Source organism: Helicoverpa zea, chromosome 6, assembly GCF_022581195.2.
Source record: "Helicoverpa zea isolate HzStark_Cry1AcR chromosome 6, ilHelZeax1.1, whole genome shotgun sequence".
NCBI lineage: Eukaryota > Metazoa > Arthropoda > Insecta > Lepidoptera > Noctuidae > Helicoverpa > Helicoverpa zea.
Genome location: NC_061457.1, coordinates 2373404 through 2394828, shown reverse-complemented (window position 1 = coordinate 2394828; position 21425 = coordinate 2373404). Strand labels below are relative to the sequence as shown.

General features: G+C 36.7%; 5 protein-coding genes across 10 annotated transcripts in view; 2 read left to right on the top strand and 3 right to left on the bottom strand.

The window, feature by feature from the left end:
• Nucleotides 1–6: 6 nt before the first annotated feature.
• LOC124631273 (ubiquitin-conjugating enzyme E2-24 kDa) lies at nucleotides 7–7577 on the bottom strand. Of its 6 annotated transcripts, none has more exons than XM_047165580.1 (6): nucleotides 7417–7577; nucleotides 7216–7335; nucleotides 6942–7138; nucleotides 6072–6410; nucleotides 3452–3599; nucleotides 7–2394 (listed from the first exon to the last, which is right to left on the bottom strand). In XM_047165580.1, the coding sequence occupies exons 4-6, from the start codon at nucleotides 6405–6407 to the stop codon at nucleotides 2297–2299; spliced, it is 582 nt and encodes a 193-aa protein (XP_047021536.1). In that variant the 5' UTR covers nucleotides 6408–6410; nucleotides 6942–7138; nucleotides 7216–7335; nucleotides 7417–7577; the 3' UTR covers nucleotides 7–2296. The 6 variants fall into 6 exon arrangements, with proteins under 6 accessions (XP_047021536.1, XP_047021539.1, XP_047021535.1 ...); XM_047165583.1 differs by having other exon boundaries at nucleotides 6072–6382; XM_047165579.1 differs by lacking the exon at nucleotides 6942–7138.
• A 241-nt stretch (nucleotides 7578–7818) lies between these two features.
• Nucleotides 7819–15969, top strand: LOC124631433 (RING-type E3 ubiquitin-protein ligase PPIL2). Its single transcript, XM_047165828.1, has 9 exons — nucleotides 7819–8009; nucleotides 8089–8308; nucleotides 8469–8778; nucleotides 9002–9126; nucleotides 9525–9669; nucleotides 11871–12019; nucleotides 14398–14549; nucleotides 14868–15057; nucleotides 15662–15969. The coding sequence occupies exons 1-9, from the start codon at nucleotides 7978–7980 to the stop codon at nucleotides 15899–15901; spliced, it is 1563 nt and encodes a 520-aa protein (XP_047021784.1). The 5' UTR covers nucleotides 7819–7977; the 3' UTR covers nucleotides 15902–15969.
• On the bottom strand, nucleotides 10089–11686 carry LOC124631434 (activity-regulated cytoskeleton associated protein 2-like). The gene has a single exon (XM_047165829.1). It carries the CDS (start codon nucleotides 11083–11085, stop codon nucleotides 10198–10200), a length of 888 nt encoding a protein of 295 aa, XP_047021785.1. The 5' UTR covers nucleotides 11086–11686; the 3' UTR covers nucleotides 10089–10197.
• Nucleotides 15970–16330: 361 nt separating the features above from the next.
• On the bottom strand, nucleotides 16331–18201 carry LOC124631435 (protein lin-7 homolog C). The gene has a single exon (XM_047165830.1). The coding sequence runs from the start codon at nucleotides 17984–17986 to the stop codon at nucleotides 17390–17392; it is 597 nt and encodes a 198-aa protein (XP_047021786.1). The 5' UTR covers nucleotides 17987–18201; the 3' UTR covers nucleotides 16331–17389.
• Nucleotides 18202–18614: 413 nt separating this feature from the next.
• The window catches only part of LOC124631432 (paxillin), a 61514-nt gene continuing 58703 nt past the window's right edge, over nucleotides 18615–21425 (top strand). The window contains exon 1 of the mRNA XM_047165823.1: nucleotides 18615–18779. Within this exon, the coding sequence (XP_047021779.1) occupies nucleotides 18767–18779 (13 nt within the window). The 5' untranslated portion in view covers nucleotides 18615–18766. The remainder of the gene's footprint in view (nucleotides 18780–21425) is intronic.

The window sequence follows — 21425 nt, the reverse complement described above, 5'->3', positions numbered from 1 at the left end:
ACAGCATTCAGTGTCCTAGTTACACACATTTTTATTTTCCTATTTTATACCATGATATAAATCGTAATAACAAAGGATGGTTATTAGGTATCAGAGCATGAACGTTGAATTTCGAGGAACATCAGTCGCGTTAAATACAGCTGTTGTCTTGCAAGCAACACATTTCTAGTCACAGTATAAAATAATTAAAAAATCACAATGACAAAATATACCAGTCCCGAATACAGTTATCAGTATTCATTAGTATGTCGCAAGCATCTGAATCTCACAGCACCAGTTCCGACACTCGCGATATCACCCATTTTATAAAATCTTCATTTTCACGACGGTATCACCAAAACATTCATATACGCGCGACATACGTACTCCTTTAGCTAAAATCATTACAACGCTAAAATTCTAGTACTAGGGTTAAGACATACATTATACATTATCTAGACAATAAAATAACTTACATCTAATACTGTTTACATACTAAACGGAATATTTTAGAAAAGTTGGAGATGTCAGACTGGAGCGGAGGCCAATGTGCCCGAGTTTTGGCACTTCATGAAGATAATGGTAAAACGTAGTCAAAATCATTGTAACAAATAAATCTAAATGTCATTTCTTCGTCCAGGTGTTACATTGATATGTGATAACAAGTAAAACATACTATCAAATCCACAGTCGGCTGCTTCCATGACGACACCGCATAATACATATTGTCGAATCACTTTACTTCAAACAATTATAATGAAAAGATATAACACAGTGCGCAATATGCTTTCATAAGTCCATATTATAAAAATAAATAGGTTATTAATTATTTCCCAGACCTATCCTACACAATCCTTGTTAAAGTCGTTTACTATAGTGATACATAATGTAAAAATATAACTCAAGATTCTGTATATAACACCGCATTAGATTGCACAATTAAAAACAAACAAACAATACGTCCCCAAAAATCCTTTTGTTACGAAGTCATAAAAATTCCAAATAATTTGACTATCATATCCTTAACAAAATGGACCAAGTTGAAAAACCTATCTAATTTAACTTTCTTTTTCAGTCAAATAAGGCTTTTATGACGTTAATTCGGCCTTCGCGAACAATAACATTAAAACCAAACTAGATTCGATTAATAAATATAATACGTAGTACTCCGAAGTACCGGCTGATCGGCTGATCTACACCTTGACCCTTCGACACTAGCCATCACATAAACATTCACAAAACTATTTTTTCTTTTCGTCACCTCAGTCAATATGTGACATCTCACTAGAAAATAAGCAACTGATTTGCCTCGTCATCTTGAAATAAGATTTCCTTAACTATAATTACAAAGCATTGAAGTCGATAATGGATTGGTTTGCAATTCATGAAATTTTTAAACCATAAAGTTTGTACTTGTCAATGCTGCCAGATGTGTCACATACTATCCGAGAAATATAAGTACTACACGAATACTATACGAATTACATGAGAAATTACAACCATTCAGTAATCAATTTGAAGACATTAGTGGCGGCCGCAGAATGTGTATGAATACATATAATGGAAAACTGCTGTATCGTTTTAACGCATAGCGCTAATATTTTAAACAGGTCGGATTATTTTCGTGTTTTATGTAATGTGTTTATTTTGTGTTATTGTTTTTTCCATTCTATACATATTGACCAAAACCAAAATGGTGAGCACTGACAGCAGTTAAAAATATTGTCTTTCAAAATATACTAGATCCAATGAGACATGCAAGTATTACCCTGAAATTAAAAACATTTTTACAAGACAATATGCGATTTATTCCCAAATATAATAGTAGGTAGGTATCGCAATAGTCCCGACATACTTACACATACTTAGTAGTAACAGTTGAAGAGTGTGTGAGATCATCGCGTTATAGCGGCAAAATTGACTCAAATCACTGGTTAAACCTACGATACACTTTCATTAGTAAACTTATCACTGTATTTTGTATAACACAGAGCTAGAAACATTAACAGAAAATCATTCAAATCACAAATAAATCGTTCATCATTCTAAATAAAATTATATAATTCAGACCGTCATTAAGCATTTTGACATCACATTAATTGCAACTAAAAATTAATAAGCTGTATAAACATCGGTCGCCGGAGGTGGCACATTTGTTCGCGGAGTGAGCGAGCGAACAAATGTGTCGCGAGCAGCGCGTACTGATCGGATATAACGTTATAAGCTTACATTTACGTGAACAGGATGGATTTAGAACAGAATGGTATTGAGTATGATAGTGCAGGTTGTTCCGTGCGGCGGCGCGGGGGCAGCGCAATCATGTCGCGTAGCGCTTGGTCCACAGGCGCGCGATGCGGTCGTGCTCCTCTCTGTTCTGCAGATACTGCGTCGCGATGCTGCCCACTAGAGGATCCGCTGGAATACAAACAATAACTATTAGTACAATATCCTCTATTAGTTTTCTCAAGTTCCCTAATACAAGTAGGGATGTGGTCTTCAGTCTGCAGAATTGTATCATCAAATGCACTATAAATGATGCATGTTAAAAAACAAGAAGCCTTCTTAAAATTACCATTTAAAAGGTTGAACAATAAAATTAGTTCTTTTGCTCTTTATATGAGTACAATGACCAGACGTTACGAGACAATGAACTCATGAATCAAATTGATGGCGCGACTGTCTTTATAAACACATAATAATTTAATTATGCAATAATAAAAATAAATATGAAATACTACAATATTAATGTTTACACTACAAAAACCATTAATTGACTTTTGCCACAAAAATAGATAATGCCTCTACCTCTACCCCTATTTGAACACGCTATCTTGATAATAAGAATTGACACTATCCAATACCCACCATTGATTTTTAATAAATACCGCAGTACAAACTAGTATAGATATAAATAACCCCGACGATAGAGGCCTGAACAAAACATCAGGACATTGAGGACGAAAGGGCTTTGACCCAAGAGACTAGGGATCGGCTTTTGTTTTAGAAAGTTGTAATATACTACGGTATGGATTTTATAAAACCGCGCTTGTTAGTTAATGCGATAATAATGTTACATATTAGATATTCACGACAATATGTAGGTATGAGGCAGAATAGATGTTTTTCTTGATTAATCAATTTCAGTTTATATGTACTTAATTCCTTGCGGTTTTAAAAAACCAAACCAGCAAACTCAATCATTAGTATCCTTTATCTCTGTTTAAAGCCTTTAATTAACCAATCGAATCCACCAGACGCAAAAATAAAATCTAAGCGGAAAAGTGGGCCATTTTAAGTTTACTACTATGTACTAAGTAATGTAGAAAATAGTGACCGTTCAAACATTTTCGATTACCACTCTACGCACCTCACACAACAAAAGCTCCTTGGATTTCAATTTAGCCTTGTCATAGAAGCATAACAGACATTCAATTTTAGTATGTATAAGATAAAAATATTAGTCGTATCTTACCTGGATTACAGTCAGTAAGCAAGGAGCATATTGATAGTAAAACTTTCGATATTGTCAGCGCCGGCGACCAGTTGTCTTTGAGAATATCTAGACATATCACTCCCTGGCTATTGATGTTACAATGATATATCCTAGTGCGGAATGTCACCTGAAATAGATAACGTTCAATATTAATATCAAATGCGGGATGCACATGTTTGGCAGTTGATAACCTTTCAGAGTCATTAAAATTATTATTTTAAGTATCAACATCCATGATAGCGTATTATCGGTACTGAGGCTAGATTTTAATGCAATCGCGTTTGCCTCAACGAAAAATGCAGGGTTCAAAGTAATAGCTTATTATTGAAAATCGATTAGGAGTGTTCTTGATTAATAATAATATTCTTGTTACTTGATACTGGAAGCCGACCCCAACAAAGTTGGGAAAAGGCTAGGCAGATGATGTTACTTGATAAAGTTAGCAACAAGTACCAACGTCTTATCCAGAATTATAAGAAGTTCTATCAGCTTTGTAGCCTCATCAAATTACGTAGCAAAGACAATATAATTCGCATAAACGACACTGCATCGTGGAAAAGGATTACAGGATTGCAGGTAGGTACTCTGTGTGACGCAATCAGCTATTTATAGTAGGGACCAAAATTAACCTTGTCTCACGCCATTCCTAAGAGGAATAAGTTCAATGTGATTTAATGAATACAGTAACGAGCATCACCTTCACAAGGTAGATTTAAAAGTAACACACAATTATTTATGAAAAGCTTCTGTCAGCGGTTTCACTCGCTTCCTGAAGGATCTACTTTCCGCTCCCGGATAAAAATTAAGCTATGTGTTTTTCTAATGTAGAAGCTCTGTAACTGCCAAGTAGTGCCAAGTTTCATCAAAATTCACCCAGTATTTTTTGCGTGAAAGAGGACTGATCAACCATCGACGTTGTGGCTGTAGCTAACTCTCAATCCTAAATTTTAACTTCACAATAACTAATTTAAAGCCTAAGGTTAACCCAAAAGTATTTCTGAGAACTTGACTACCTACTCAGACAGACATCAAACAAAAACCAATAATTACGCTACCATTTAAGATGAGGTAAAGATTATATTCGCGATAAAATTTAAGGGCGAGATTCCACCGGTGTGACGCACACGAATGTGCAATCTGGCATGCTGTGCGAACATTTCTAAAACGTCCGCGAAATAGCAACTTTCGTGCACGAACACTAGCTGGCAACGGACTCGCGACTCGCGCTGACGCTTACACATTTTGTTCGCGAGCAAAATCAAATGTGCATTTAAAAAAACGCTTGTAAAATCGAGGGTCGTTATATTTTATTTCTTAATTTATTTGCGCATCACGGAAAAGGTTAAAACTGGCCGAACAGAGTAAATGATACACGCTGATGACTCAAGAATATGATGCGCGAATACATGACAGTGATTGATCTAATGCGTCGAGATGTAGGTATTTTTGGTAGAATACCCTTGTCCTAAATCCAAACAACTATTTCAAACATCATCAAGTTCATTGAAAATGTGGGTGCAACTTTCAAAATTGTATAGAAAAAGCTGCATTACGAATTTAAATTTCCTTCCTTTTAAAATAACCAGAGCGTTAACTCTATTTAAAGTCCCGATTCGTATGAAACGTGTATATTTTTGAAAATGAAAGAAAACATACCAATATTATTTTAAGGAATTATCAGCCTTTCGGTCATGGTATGAAAGATTAACAAACAACCCCACGTGATTACTTTTCGCGCTTTTATATCGGCAGGACACATTGATTGATTGATTTGTCGGACAATGGCGAGTGTAGGGATGTCGGTATTAATTAAATACTGGGGCGGCCGGCGACCCCACGTGGGGTTGTAGCACGGCCGTCGGAGGGCGTTGCTAGACATCGTAACTGACGAATAGTTGTAGGTAAGTTTATTCAAGGGGAACCGGTAAACCATTATCGATATACAATATGTGTGTATTGAGTAGATCAATACCCTGGGTGAATAAATTGTGTTGTAAATAGTATTTACAGCACGTTTCTATTTGAAAGTTTCGTTAATTTCATTGTAATCACTGCTTACTTTGTATTTACTTATAAAAGTAAAGAGTAAATAAAAATGAGCTCTATAAGGGAAGATTGATAATTCTCTATATTATATTCTGCAATCTACCAGTTAATTTCCAAAAAATAATAGGTAGTAACACTATATTACATTATTGCAAATCAATATTATGATGATTTATTGCCTTGATAAACTGATTCAATAGATAGTAACCAATGACTGAATGACTAACAAATTTGTGTTAAATACATATTAATCATTTGAAAATAGATTGTACATTTACTATTTAGCTGTTTATTTGTTAATGGATCTGTTCTATAGAAAACAATGCTTTTTAACAAATGAGGTTAAAAGGTTGATTCCAGTTTACTTGTGTTTTCATTCTAGACTGAAATATCAATTCAAGCCCTATTCAATGTAAATTATTTAAAAACATGCCATCATTTTGTAATTCTATCAGCGAGATTAACAACACATGCTTAAATTCGTACAACACTTATTACAGAACAAATAAAAATATATGTAAGTAGAAATTATTCAAAATAGAAAAATAAATACCTTAGGTGGCTTGAATGGGTATTCTGGAGAAAAGTGTATGTCCAAAAAGAAAACGCCACCTTCATAAACTGAGCCGGGCGGTCCCAAGATGGTGGACACCCATTCATACAAGTTATCTCCTTTAGGCCCCGCACTGCAGTTCGGTGGGGGGTCTAGTGTAATCTCTGCAAGTTCCTTCTGGATCCGCTTGGCTGACGTGCCTAGTGCCTTCGACATCTTAGGATTTGGTTTATTTTCTTTTGTATCCGGTTTGCTGTCTGCTGTGGCCCCGTTAGAGCCAGTCCCTCCTCTGCCGCGTCCCGTACCACTCCCTGATGAACCAGACGCACCGCTCATTATCTAAAAGCACCAAACGTCTCATTCCGCTAAACCACAAAGCGACTAGTTAAAAAGCCTTGATGGTGTGACTACGGTTATGGATGTGGATGCTGATAAAATGATGAACACATGCTGTCATGGTTACAAAACAAAATGATACTTGTTTTAAAATGATTTTGCATCATACCAATGGTGTTCCAAAATAATCAAGTTTATTGACACTACATTGTTATGAGCAAGTATGAAAGTGCAATGACATGAAGAGAGTGAAATGAACTTCATTGATCATTGTTAGATAATTGCATATGTCATAAATGCAGCAACAACTACATCGCAAATCACATTTAGTAACAAAACCAAAAGAAATGTTTTTTTTTTCATGCAAGAACAAAATCACAAGAACAAAGACATTGCTAATCTCTGCACTTATAACACAAAGCGTCAGCCTCAAAATAAATAAAAAATACTATGCTCTACCGACAATTGCTGAACTTTTGAACTCAAAATAACAAATAACAATGCGTAAATTAATGGAAAAAGATTTATTTGTACCTTACGAATAACAGTCGGCCATCTTGTGGGCTGGCGTTATCCGATAATTTACAAGTTTTTGATTCACCAGTGACCCAATTGAATGAAAAAGACGGCTCCCGATACGTATTATCTAGTATACAACAAATTTCATCCACGAGTTGTGCAAAATTTGTGCAACGCTATTAATGTAATGTCTCGGTGTTAGATGCCCCGCACTGCAAAGCGTAATAGGCAGCCTGTTACTTTCCGCACTAATACCGCTCGTGATAAGAGATACATGAATTAAGTATACCTTAATCAAAGATTAAACTCGAATGTGGTGTGTTCCGGCAAGGATTAAGGAGCTTCAGTTCGATCCACTTCTACCACATTTCATCCATTTGTCTGTCACCCTCACCAACACAAACAACCACTGAAATTCACAGAATGCACACAAGCTCAGACATAAAACAAATGCAAGTAAATAGAGAACTTATGATGTAAGGATACTTACAGAATAATTAAACTAATTATGCTAGTTTATTGCTGGTAAAGTAAGCAATAATTAGACATTAAACTAACGAAATTAAGAAAAATTACAAGACGAAGCACAACCACATTCCGACATTTTTTGACTTTTTTTTTTAATTCGATGTTGCCAACTGAGCCGCAGGTATTTTTTGCAATAGACGTGTGGTCTATGGTTAAAACTAAGAAGAAAAACGATTGTTTACAAAATACCCTGTTTTATATGGGCAAACAGCAAAAACTCTTCAAAGTAAAATTCACAAAATTATGTTACTTCGGAAGGATGGTACAATTTAATTGATTTCCATATTATTACGTTACCTGGAACGCGACTACTATTACTTCGGCTTCGCTTCAGTCAACGGGTTAATCTACATTACTCTATGGTATGACACTTGACAGCTTGACAGTTAATGGATGGCTATTTCTTTGTGTTGTTTATCAATTTTATAACTCCAAGTTTTCTACTGAACACGAAGTAATTGAATAAAATTACTTTTACTTTCTCATTCTATCTATTCAACCGTGAAGAAAACCACACACCAAAATGGGGAAACGACAGCATCAAAAGGATAAAATGCAAGTTTTACTTCAACTTTCTTTCAATGATATTTTTACCTAATGTTCTACGTATTGTAACTATTTTTCTATATTATAGGTACTTAACGTACACGGAGTGGACTACACTGTACGGTGGCAAGAGGTCAGGCACCAGTAAGGAAGAGGACACTACATTTAAACGGTTACCATTTGATCACTGCTGTTTATGTCTTCAGCCTTTCGATGATCCGTATTGCGACGCAGACGGCAACGTATTCGAGTTGCAAGCTATTTTAGAGTTCGTCAAAAAGTTTAAAGTGAACCCAGTTACTGGGAAAGTGAGTAAAGCTATTAGTTTTGAGTATCTACAACAGTCACAACAAGTTGTTGTGCTAAATTCCTTGCTTACCCTTCTAGTTAAAAGTCCTCAAAAAACTTATTCCAGGTAAATGCACTTCTAATACGTAAATGCATGTAGTAATGAAATTATTCTTTCAGAAACTTGATGTTAAATCTCTAATAAAACTGAACTTCTTTAAAAATGCTGAAGAAGACTACCATTGTCCCGTTCTATTTAAACCATTCACAAAGAACTCATACATTGTTGCCATCAAAACCAGTGGCAATGTGTACTCAAACGAGGCTGTTGAACAGCTTAACATTAAAGGCAAAAACTGGAAGGACCTTATCAATGACACACCGTTCGCTAGAAGTGATATTATTACTATACAGGACCCTAATAACTTGGGGAAGTTCAATATTTCTTTGTTTCATCATATTAAGAACAATCTGAAAGTTGAGACTGAAGGTATGTAATTTTTTTAGTAGTTAGTAGATTTCAATTAATATTTTTCATCATTCTAAAACCGGTAACTAGTTTCTCTATGTATTTGTTGGATGCTCTACAATAACTGCCTCTGATGCACTAATGCACTATTTTCTTTTCTCATCATTGTTTATTCTGCCAGAAACTGCAGCTTTTACCTCATCATACTGTCAGTACTCACTTGGTTCTTGTTCTCAATTTCCAGAGGAAATAGCCATGAGAAAGGACCCACATGCAAGGCTTAAAACGGTATCAGCTGAAACAAAAGATATCCTGCAAGAACTGGAGAAAGAGTACAAAGCACCAGAAAAGAAAGAAGTTAAAAAAGAGGTATGTGCAATTTTTTATTTGTATGTAAAATCTCCTTAATAAATAAAAAAATCTACAGATTAAAGTAAAGTGACCGATACATGAACATTATTACATAGAACTTTCCCTAAGAAACTTTTTTTTACACTCATTAGTTTCACCCTGACTGGTGGGAACACTAAAGATCGAGAGGTGTGAAAACAAAATAGGGAGGCCTTTGACCAGCAGTAGGACAATGCAGGCTAAAAAAAACTGTTTCATCTCCTACACCTACATACATTTACCCAATTACAGCTAGGTGTAGCCATCCATACCATATGCAGCTAACCTTAGTTGAACTTTCTTCATATCTACAGTACTAACTGAAGTAAAAATATATGATGATGTAGCTAAAAATGTATGATTAATTTCTACAAAAGGTAGCAGACAAGTTCAATGCTGCCCACTACTCTACTGGCATGGTGGCAGCCAGCTTCACATCAACTGCTATGATGCCGGAGACTGTCCACGAAGCAGCCATTATCTGTGAAGATGATGTCAAATATGATATGGTTAAGAAAAAAGGTTGGTTACTGCTAACATTTTAGAGTAAATATTTAGTCTGTTTTATGGTGGTAAAAGTTTGGGAGGCAAAACTGCAACTACCCAATCCAACTTATTTTAAAATATATTCTTAAAAAGTACTGGCTTTAGTACTAGTTTTAATGATCAGTTTGTTAATGGATTAAAACTGGTACTCTTTAGGACCATATTTTGTAATAAGATGGTATTTTTTTTTTAATCTTTGTTAATTAATCACTTACTATGTACTAAGTACTTATAATAACTTTTTCATTATTTTTAGATATATGATACATACGCTCATTACGTATTATTATGCGTATTAGTATTTTTTTTTATTGCACTGTTTCATCAAAATCCTACCTAAAATATAGAACTATGTAACTTGGAATATGTGTAAGGAGATAAAACGAAACCCACAATACCAAAATAATAACAAATTTTTATTAACTAGTCTTTACACATACATAAATAGTTGAAAGAATACTGTTACTTTAATAGTCGTGCTGCTGATGCCGAGTTGCAATTGAGCTAATAAAATCCAATGTCCACAGCGCCAACATTACTCTTGTTGCACTTTGGACATTTACTCCTGACTACACCTGGTTCGCCACAACCGTAGCAAGTAATTTTGTGCCCAGGCGTCGGCTTAGAGGCAGCTGGAGTTGCCGTAGCATTTGTCCTTGCAGTCTTATCCTTGCCTTGCTTTGCGGTTTTCTTTCGACACTCCCGTTCGTTGTGGCCATAAGCACGGCAGAAGGTACATCTGAGTCGTCTCCCTGCTGACGATGCAGAAGTATTGCTCGACATTGATCGTGCGGCGACAGTCTCTTCGAGTTGACGTACCTTCGACAAAAATTCTTCAAACGTCGCAATGGAATCTCTTGGTATTCTGTCTCTAAAACTTATATGCAAAGAAGTATACAAGAGATCCAGGCCTTGGGATGGAGTGAGCGAAGGTTTGGGCAACTCTTCCATAAGTGCACGTTTCTTGGCAACGAATAATTCCGTACCCACAGGACTCTGTTGCTTATCGCAGACAATTTCATCATATACCAGATAAGCTGGTCTCTTCGGTGCAAACGTTGACCTTATCAAGGACACGGCTTCCTGCCAGCTCGTTATTGTGTCTTTCACGCCTAACCACCAGATAGATGCCTCCCCAATCAGTAGCAATGTAAGGCCTTCAATGGCGTTGTCATTGCTTAATGCCTCGATCTTCTTATATGTACTGATGGTTGATAAGAATGCTTCAACCACTGCAGTATTCCGAGATCCATCGAAGCGAGCAGTGCATGACGCAAAGCTACCAGTGCATGACGCAAAGCTACCAGATTTTTGTAGGACCTGATCATTTCGGCTGGCCAAGACCCCTAAAAGGTCGCGAAACTGGTCGTCAGAGAAGCTAACGTTTGCCATTTTGCTACCTAACTTCCTACGGTTACGCCTAGATAATATTTTAAATAGGTAAATATTGTTAACTACTCTCAAATACTAAGTACAATACTGCCTACCCCTAAGGATGCTAGCGTGAAGATATTAAGTAAAAGTAACCAGAAAAATACAAAATACTGCCTAACCCTAAGGATGCTAGCGTGAAGCTAACGATTGTGAAATAATCAAAACAATAACGCTCATTAAAGTAACTAAGTGTACAAAAAAAAATAATAGTGGGTAAATGGACCAAAACTATAATGAGACAAACAACTAATTAAACGAGTATAAAAAGTTACGTGGGTATAAAAAGATAATCTAAACCAGATTGGATTAAAATTGAAAGCTGAAGAAGGCCACACGTTGGGAAGCCAACGTGTAACGGGGATTATGTGTAAGATAAAACGAAACCCACAATACAAAATAATAGGGCGTGGTGTAATGCCTGTAAGGGATGCAGGCCGCTAGCGGCGCTAACACAGCCAAACAAACAATACACGCCGCCAATCCAAGTCCAGCAAGAGGCGAGGCACTCGTGACCGACCTAGGTCGATACGAAGAGTACTCGGAGCGTGCCGAACGTGAACTGCTGTTGCTGGTGACCGCGCGCCGTTTTATAGGCGACCACGGCCACGGCGGGGATGCGGTGAGCGGGTAGGCGGGGACTCGGTGCGTCGCTCGCTCTGCGCGGGAGGGTCGCCGGCGCGTTGCTTTGTTTGTCGCGTTACAACTACTAATTATTTATGTTTTGCTTGTATCTCTGTCCACAGGATATGTCAGACTTGTAACAAACTTGGGGCCTCTGAATTTCGAGTTGTACTGCGACTTGACGCCGAAAGCGTGTGACAACTTCATAAGGCACTGCAATAATGGATACTACAATGGAACCAAGTTTCACAGATCCATTAGGAATTTTATGGTAAGAGAGACATTATTTATTAGCCCGGTCAAAATAGACATAAAAGTAGTGATGAAATAACAAAAAATCCCGGAAAGCTGAATTTTGGTGGAGAGCTTGGGTTTATCATTATAAATAAAATATTAAAAGTCCCCGTCGATCCCATGTGTGCGTCAAAAGTTATTCGAGGTTAAATGTCAAAAATTTAGGTTTTTTGATTTTTTTTCGAAAACGGTAAGTTTTATCAAAAAAGATTATCTGACCAAAGTTGTAGATCTTAAAATTTTCTACAAAAATGCCATCAGCAGTTTTCTCCTAAATAATACCATTCCTGAGATATCGCGATTCAAAGAGTCACACTACACATGATATGCACATATAAGCAACGTATATACGAGGGCTTTGAGTATCAGACTCTTACTGACTAAAAACCGTCGTGTTCCGTCGTAGGCCTTTTATGTACCAGGGCCGCGGTAACTCTCGAACAATCCCGCAGCCCCGGCAGGCCTTGTCCCTGCTGGGCCCCGCTGGGGTTGCTGAAATCTCTTTGAGGAGCGCGTGGAACAAAGCGCGCCGCCGACACGGGTCCTTTGTCTATTAACTAGACATGAGCGATGAGCCACCCGAATTCACCGCCCACAGACCCACGCCTACGTAGCCGGGAGTCGTCTCGCGATACCCGGTGCCCTTGGTGTCTACCTGGTCCAGCGTGGCGGCCGGATTGAGAGGTGCGAACTCTTTGTCGTTCCGCCTCCTCCTTCTCGAGCATGAATGCTTCGCAGAAGGAGGCGACAGCATCCCATTATCTCTCGCCCTGGACCATGGCCTGAACTAGGGCCGGACGCGAGAGGTCGCCGCCGCCTAAAGCCTCGACGAGGACCCGACGTTGCTCTTCCCACGCAGGGCACACCTGGACTGTGTGATCCACCGTGCCGTTGGGGCTGTCCGCACATTGGTGACACCCGGGCGCCTCCTCACGAGCGATTCGATACAGGTACCTCCGGAAACAAACGTATCCGGTGAGGACCTGCGTCATGCGGTACGTGAGGGCGTCATGACTCCTTCCGAGCCACTCTTCAAAGAGGGGACTTACCGCCACTATGGCGGCGTGCCCTAACTTACAACATCATGCGTAAAACAGAGATAAAGTTAGGAGTTTACAGTTTAACTTTCAGTTGCATTGTATAATTTTGTCAGCTTACTATTGTTATGTAATAGACTGTTTGTGAAAATATTACTTTTTAAAAGAGTGGCTAGGGAGTTTCTTGCCGGCTCTTCTCCATGAGAACAACTTTTTGGAACCGTGCAAATAGTGTGACGTTTCATAGGAGCCTGCAAAGACCTTTTTGTAATAAAAAGATTTTGATTTTGATTTCGAATTTCAACGTGGGCACTCTAGCCTCAGTGACAAGCCACGTGAAAACCCGCCATGACCCAAGATAATATCGAGGCTATGCGGCAGTTAATTCTCGCAGACCAACATGTAACATACCGTGACATAGATCCGTCGGCATAGCGATTTTTTTACTCTTCGTGGTCAACGTTTCAGCACACCTGACAAAAGCTGTTGACTCATACAAATCGGCCATTTTGACTACCCCCACTTCAGAATGGAATAAATGTTTCAAGAACTGGTTTTAATGCATTCAAAAGTGCATTAAATATCGCGAAAAATTCTTTGAAAAACAATAAATGGTATTAACCTGTTAGATTGTCTTTACTTATTTCATACGACACAACTTAAAAGGCAGCTCTTGTATATAAGTGGCTTATATGTGCATATCATGTGTAGTGTGACTCTTTGAATCGCGATATCTCAGGAATGGTATCACTTAGGAGAAAACTGTTGATGGCATTTTTGTAGAAAATTTTAAGATCTACAACTTTGATCAGATGTTCTTTTTTGATAAAACTTACCATTTTCGAAAAAAAATCATAAAACCTAATTTTTTGACATTTAACTTCGAATAACTTTTGACGCACACATGGGATGATGGGGACTTTTAATATTTTATTTATAATGATAAAACCAAGCTCTCCACCAAAATTCAGCTTTCCGGATTTTTTTTTTATTTCAAATGTCTATTTTGACCGGGCTATTATGAACTTCTTGTATTTTTACCATTATCTGTATTGTATTTATATCATTTATTATATACCCAGGGATTTTGATTTGGATCCCATAGAGTTATCACATAGGTCCACAGAATGAACAAAGAGGGACTTTAGACTGTCAAAAAAAGTCATGGAATATCAAAGTAACTACTTGGACAAAATACTTGTGAAGAAAATAATAATTTATTAAATAGACACATATTAAAATAAAATCAATGCATACCCTGACTTTTAAAAGATATATCAGTTGATTAGGTGGATTAGTATTTAAACCATAATTTCAGATACAAGGAGGTGATCCCACAGGCACAGGATTGGGTGGTGAATCAGTGTGGAAGAAACCATTTGAAGATGAAGTCAAACCAAACTTGCATCACACTGGCAGAGGAGTACTGTCCATGGCTAACTCTGGACCTAATACTAATGGATCGCAGTTGTTAGTATAATTTTATCTTTAACACCCTTTTTTTTCAATTGAAAGTGCCCAGAACACTGTGTTGAGGAGGTCAGATAAAAAGTCGGTTGAACTCGATCGAAACTAATATGGTTGACTACTGATATTGTGGCCTGTCTCACACAGAGATAAAAAAAAAATTTTTTTCCTTAACAATTATTCCACGTTAAACCACGGTGTAGGCTGACTTAAACTAGGCCTTTATTTACAAGCTCTCCTGAACTCCTTTTCAAAGTTGATTGCCGATACCCACCCCTCAAGCGCATGATCCAAAAATAAATTAATCATCATTTGTTTCAGTTTCATCACCTTCCGATCATGCAAGCAACTGGACGGCAAGCACACGATATTCGGCAAACTAGTCGGCGGCATGGACACGCTGACCGCTATGGAACAAATAGAAGTGGACAATAAAGACAGGCCGATACAGGATATTGTTATTGACGTGGCCCAAGTGTTTGTCGATCCTTTTGCTGAAGCTGAAGAACAGGTAGGCTTTATAAAAGCGTGTATAAAAATGTGAATGCGAGTTTATGGTAATTCTACACCATTTCTAGATGAAGTCTGTGGTCATAGATATTCAAGCAGGTTTAAGGCCGCGTTTCCATTGACGCGGAGCGGGGCGGAGAGGAGCTTAGCGGTGCACAAATTGACCAATGACTATGCTTGAAATCTCCGCTCCGCTTCAATGGAAACAGTACGAGTGGGGTGGAGCAGAGCTGAGCGAATATTCATACATCGAGGCGGTGCAGTGCGGAGGACAGCGGGCATTGGGGTGCAGAGCGGAGGACAGCGGGGCGGCACGGAGCGGTGCGGAGCGGGGCGGTGCGTGACTCGCGTGCAGTGTGTCAGTTGTCTTCGTTACGTCACTAGGTGCATTCAAAATCTTCATCGCTCTTCTCCGCCCAGCTCCGCTTCAGTGGAAACACTGACCACTTTTCACCGCTCTTCTCCGCCCAGCTCCGCGTCAATGGAAACGCGGCCTAAAGCAATGGCAACACCATGGTGCTGCCTTTTTCACTAATGTGGATGCCTCAGTATTCTTTATGACATCAATAAAAATGCTACAATCTTTACTTTTTATTCTATTCCAGCTTGTCAAAGATAGAGCAGAAGAATTGAAAAGGAAAGCAGAAACAGAAGATTCACAGATCAGGCCGAAAAAGGCGAAACAACCATTAAAAGTATTCAGGGATGGAGTAGGGAAATATCTTAATTTGCAAGAGGTTGCCCCCCCTGCCACCACTAGCAAATCCGCTAAGACACAAGAAGTTCCCGCCAAAAAGGTAAAAAAAGATGGAAAATTTGGCTTTGGTGGTTTCGACAATTGGTGAAAGAAGAATAATTTAATTTTAGGATTATTTGTATAAAATTAAAAACAATAAAATAACATACAATACTATATTATTAAGTTTTATTTATTCTTCCTAAAATACTGACAACTTTTAAATAAATTCATAACAATTCTTTTACCATTACACATTTTTCATTTATAATATAAATTCATCAATTAAGTACTTCTAAAATGTTTTTAATATTAATTAAAGTATTTAAATACCCAATGTATTTAACTTAAATTAGTTAACTAACACAATACTCATAAAGTGCAATTATTTTGTATTGTTTATTTATTTACCCCTTAAGTCTTTTAAATATAAAAACATTCATATGAGTATAACAAGGTAACATAAAGTAGCTTCTTATGTTCAAAGCTATTATGTAATTACAGATATCAAGTGCATTTGTGAATCAAAACACTAGTGTGCTAGTTGTAAATATTTATGTAGAAAGATAAATACAATATTTTGTTTGTCCTATATTGGGCAAAGGGCTTGCAGAATACTTTCCAATACTTATATACATATAGCAAGTGTGATGTCCTTCTAGCCAAGACCAGTTGAGACAGCCTCTTCAATATCGTTATAATAACAACTTTGGTTTTGTGTCACCATTTAATTAAAGTTGTCTCAAAAGGGCTTCAGCCCCACATTCGCCTTCCAAAAATCTGGAACTCTGTAATCCTGTGGTCTGGTTGAGACAAACAAAATAATGACATCAAATAATTAAAAAGAAGTGAAATAATTTACAATGTCATATTTTTAGATTGAAAGTTTAAAGTATTTTTAGCAGGAAAGGTTTCTAGAGAGATAGTTTACTCCTTATTACTAAACAAAACTTTCATTAGTTAACATAATTATAGTTTTAAGTTTTTTTATAATGCTTTTACAAAACAGCACAGGACAAGCAATAAATTTGCATGTGGCTAGTGTAATAGGGCTCAGAATACATTAGATTTAAACAGCAGAATGAAAGAAACACTGAAAGAAGTACTAAGACCTGTTACATTATTTCTTGATAATTTTCCTTTAAAAGTAGGAAAGAAGTTCGGGGGAAGTGCATCCTACAATGCCTCTAGTGCTTCAAAATTTAAGATAAGATAGAGAATTAGCTAGTTCTATAATAAATCACAATTTCCAATAAAAAAATGTAATTAATAAGATTAAATTAAAAATAATATAGCTTTCAGACATAAAGATAGTCTAGTCATTAAAGTTAAGGCGCACTCATAATTAATCATTCATGTCAAATGATTTGATGCCACTGTGGTCAAAACATGTCCCGAACAATTTATTGATCAACACTTGACTATGTAACATAACATTGTTTGACTCATTTCCAGAGATCAGAATAGATGGATTGAATTTTCCTACAACTGGCAGGAAATTAAATATATTAAAACATCTGTATTTGAGAATTTACTTGATTCCTTAGAGTTCAAGTAAATATCTTGTATCTACTCCAATACCTGGTCATGTTTTCATTTAGTTGTAATTGGTGCGTCGCCTAGCAGTCCTCTGCTTGTCAAATCTCATTTCCATCTCTTCTAAAACTTTGGGAGTGTATCTCACAACCAGTTTCACAGAACCAACAGCTTGCTTCAGTAATTCTACAGCCTTTTCGTGGTTTTCACCCTCTACTGACACTCCATTGACTGATAATAACTGGTCGCCTCTTTTCAGACCGCCATGGCGATCAGCAACGCCGCCAGGAATTATACGCGATATGTAAATGGGGGAGTTTTGTTCTTTTCCACCCATAACGTTGAAGCCTAGACCTTCCTCTGTCTTTGGTAGTTCGACAACCCTTGGATGTGCATGACCTTCGGCTGCTGCAAATGCGGCCACTGTGGCCTTGGCCGTAGCAGAGGCTCTGATGTCCGCCGACCCTTGGATATCAACGGTCTCGTAAACGTGCTCATAAACCTCACGAACAGCGTTTAAGAAATCACTTTGAAGCACTTTTTGCAGCGCTGCCAGCTTTGTAGCAGGAACTTCACCACTTTGTTGAAGTTTTTCGAGCAATTCGATGGCTCGTTTTATGTCTCTAGCTAAGGTTAACTGCTCCCCTGTACTACTCATGTTGTCTGAATTAATTTTCTTAGTAAATAGAAGGGAAGTAAGAGAAATTGGGCGTATTATAAACACGAAAGCAGCTGCGATGAATCGATACAGCAAGTACTTTGCGTTCTGAAACTATAAGTTATGAAACTAACTTATCACGACTTAACAACGTTGAATAATTAGTTTCAGCCTATAAGTACCGTACAATATGTGAAACTGATTAAAACTATGACTACTCTTATTTGGCTGTTTATAAGACAGATTTCACAATGAAAAAAGTTTGAGCATGCAATAATATTCTGAGAATTATCTATCATAACCTGAATTCAGAACGTTCTCAAATTTTGACATTTCTTGTCTGGTTTTCAGAAGTTGGTAAGCTTGATTTCGTTCTTAAACTTGATTGAACCATTTAGAAGTTAGTTTTTTAAAACCTAGAATGTACAAGAATACGTTTTTTTATCCTACTATACAACAAATAAATGCAAATTTTCATGCATGTGGAAGATCAGCCTTGTATTCTGTAGTTATATCTTCTTTCCTCTGAATATTTTAATTTTAGTTTTGTTTAAAACTATCACGTGGTGAAATGTTTTGACAAGTTTTCAGTTACGCCAACATTTTGCAAAAAAATGCTAAATATCTAAATTGCCATAATTAGGCTGTAATTTTCAACTTTGATTTGCAGTATTATTGTAGTATTTTGCACGTATTAACTAAGTGTAACTTAAAGCACAGTGTAACGTAAAGACTAAAGTGTAAGTGAGTGACAAGACTTTGTATTTGCGGAAAGAAACAATGGATGATTTAGGTGAGTTTAGTCTTATCATAACCTGTTTGGATTGCTGTGTATGATATGACGTGTTCTGCTAAAATAACTCGTTAATTTGCATATTGACTCCTTGCCGGACCTTCTAGTCTTATCCATAAGTCTGAAACTACGTGTAGCTGCTTACTACTATGTACCCATTCTGTATAATACTTTGTTAACTTTCATCTGCATGATTTAAAGTTTTTGTTTGTTTTACAAAAACATATGGATTCTGTGATTCAGAGTTCTGATCCGGGATGATTGTATAATTCTTCGTAAGAGCCACAAAAGGGGAATTGGTTGCATCTTCTTTGTGACTATATAAAGCAAACAATGTTATTTACATTTGCTTATCTATGAATATTTACAAAAGATAAACACTGTATGAATATAATTATGTCAGTGACCTGTTGAAGAATGGAACTTGATAATTTTACTTTTGTAAATCTTTTTCAATTTATGAATGACAAACAAAATGAATGAAAACAGGTAAACCATCACCAGGAAAATTTTATTTACCTAAGTCATTAATTATTAAGTTAGATCCAATTAATTTTGATTAAATGCTTGAAATAATTAGTAGAATCTAAATATTTATAAAAATAATATAAAAGAGGCCAAACCAGTCACTTTTGGGACAACTTTTTATAATCTACTAGCTTCCACTAGCAGTGTCATCTGTTCCCTTGCAATACTACTTCTTGTATCTGGATAAAAAGAGCCTATAAGATATTCTAATGTCTAACCTATATTGCTGCCAAGTGTAATCAAAATATTTTCAGCCATTTGCATATAGAAGTAACATTTATGATACTAGTATGATTAATTTGTAGGTTTTTTCAACTATGTAAAAAATCATCCAATGACCCCTCCCGCTGTGGGTTATTAGCGGTGAGGGACTGTCAGACTTACTGACTAAAAACTGTCATGTTCACCAGGGCCGCTCTAACTCTTTCGAACAATCCCGCAGCCCTGGCAAAATTTGTAGCATCAGAATTAATTGAGTAGTAATATACAATTTTTCAGTTAAATAGTTAAAGCAAGACTGGAAAAGGGCCCTAGGTATATTTGAATAAGTTTATACAGGTAGTTTTCCTTCAGTGATTAATAAGTATGACATACTATGTCTTGTAAGTTTTACCACTGAATGGAATGACTCATCAGTCATCAATCAAATATGTAACCATTCATATTTATTTTGGTACATACTTAATTAACGTGACCTCTTTATGAAAAGTCTTTACCTCATGGAGAATAGAAGTTGTGACTTTGTCACTTTGAAAAAGTACATTGATTTAAATATTAAATCAAACCCTATATCCTGTGCATGTGATATGTTCCTTCCTCTCATCAGGACCCATACAAAGGCTTCTATAACTTGTAGGACAGTAACTTTCAGATGATTTGGCCACTTCTTATCTACATTCAATGTCTATTTCATTTATTTTGTGACACACATTTATGTTGATGACATTTAAATGTTATCACTTCACTATCACTACATAGTATAAAACAAAGTCGCTTTTCTGTCCCTATGTCCCTTTGTACGCTTAAATCTTCAAAACTACAAAACCGATTTTCATGCGGTTTTTTTTAATAGATAGAGTGATTAAAGAGGAAGGTTATATACAATAACATACATTAAATAGTGGGGAAATACTGTTATCCCGTGCAAAGCCGGAGCAGGTTGCTAGTTTATTATAAAATGGTATGAAAAATGTGTAGCATTGATTTATGACTCGTCAAGTCAATATCAAGGAGTTAAACAGATATCAAGTATTCAAAGCCTCTGTTAACTATCTTGTGGAAATTAATGCTTAATATTTTTCCTAACATTTTATGTCATGGATTTCTGCAAAGTAACATCTGATTTCATAATTTATGTAATTCATTCAACAGTTTTTGAACCATTTTATACAGGTAAATTATTTTTTACCTTGATGATATAATGATTCTAACAGCTGGCAAATGTTCAATTGATTATGGCTAATTAATGAGTTACATAACATCTTCAAGGGAAGCAGGAAACTGGTCTATAGGAATGTGGCGCCAAAGGCGAAGTTAGCTTAAGTAATAAAATATTTTCAATTTACCATAATAGTATGAATTCCGTAATAAAATGAATATCGTTATAACATCCGATTATGAGTTTCTTGACATCATCAAAACGCAAATACCATGAAATTAAAGTTATGCGAAATTACAATTAATTTTATGGGGGCCTTGTTTATACAACCGTGAGACTTGTAGTATTGCTTACGACTGTTTGCTACTTAATTATATCCTTAACTAGAGATTATTTTTAATATATTTTTTGCGGCCCATCGATCGATCCCTCAGTTGCATTTCTACTGAACTGAACAACACTTGTCCCGGAATTTTCCCAGTCATTTGAGTGAAAGTGTCATGCGATGTTCCTAATGTAACGCACAATACGAATAAGACAATAAGATATTCATTCCAAGCTGATTATAAGCCTAGCTACATTTCTTACGAGTTACAAAAAAAAAAAAACTGAATGTCGACCAGCATTCCTTACATTGCACAAGTTTAGCACGTTTTCATAAACCCACGTGTTACGATAGAGCATACACCAACTCACCTATACCTAGCTTACACATAATGGCTTTTATAAGATTGCTAGGC

Excerpts from the sequence above, each read along its gene's own strand:
- LOC124631273 (XM_047165580.1), bottom strand. The coding sequence starts at position 6,407 with ATGAGCGGTGCGTCTGGTTCATCAGGGAGTGGTACGGGACGCGGCAGA. Across the intron at positions 3,600-6,071 it reads ACCCATTCAAGCCACCTAAG|GTGACATTCCGCACTAGGAT; the intron begins GTATTTATTTTT and ends TATCTATTTCAG. Across the intron at positions 2,395-3,451 it reads GCTTACTGACTGTAATCCAG|CGGATCCTCTAGTGGGCAGC; the intron begins GTAAGATACGAC and ends TTTGTATTCCAG.
- LOC124631433 (XM_047165828.1), top strand. The coding sequence starts at position 7,978 with ATGGGGAAACGACAGCATCAAAAGGATAAAAT. Across the intron at positions 9,127-9,524 it reads AGAAAGAAGTTAAAAAAGAG|GTAGCAGACAAGTTCAATGC; the intron begins GTATGTGCAATT and ends TTTCTACAAAAG. Across the intron at positions 14,550-14,867 it reads AATACTAATGGATCGCAGTT|TTTCATCACCTTCCGATCAT; the intron begins GTTAGTATAATT and ends CATTTGTTTCAG.
- LOC124631434 (XM_047165829.1), bottom strand. The coding sequence starts at position 11,085 with ATGGCAAACGTTAGCTTCTCTGACGACCAGTTTCGCGACCTTTTAGGG.
- LOC124631435 (XM_047165830.1), bottom strand. The coding sequence starts at position 17,986 with ATGAGTAGTACAGGGGAGCAGTTAACCTTAGCTAGAGACATAAAACGA.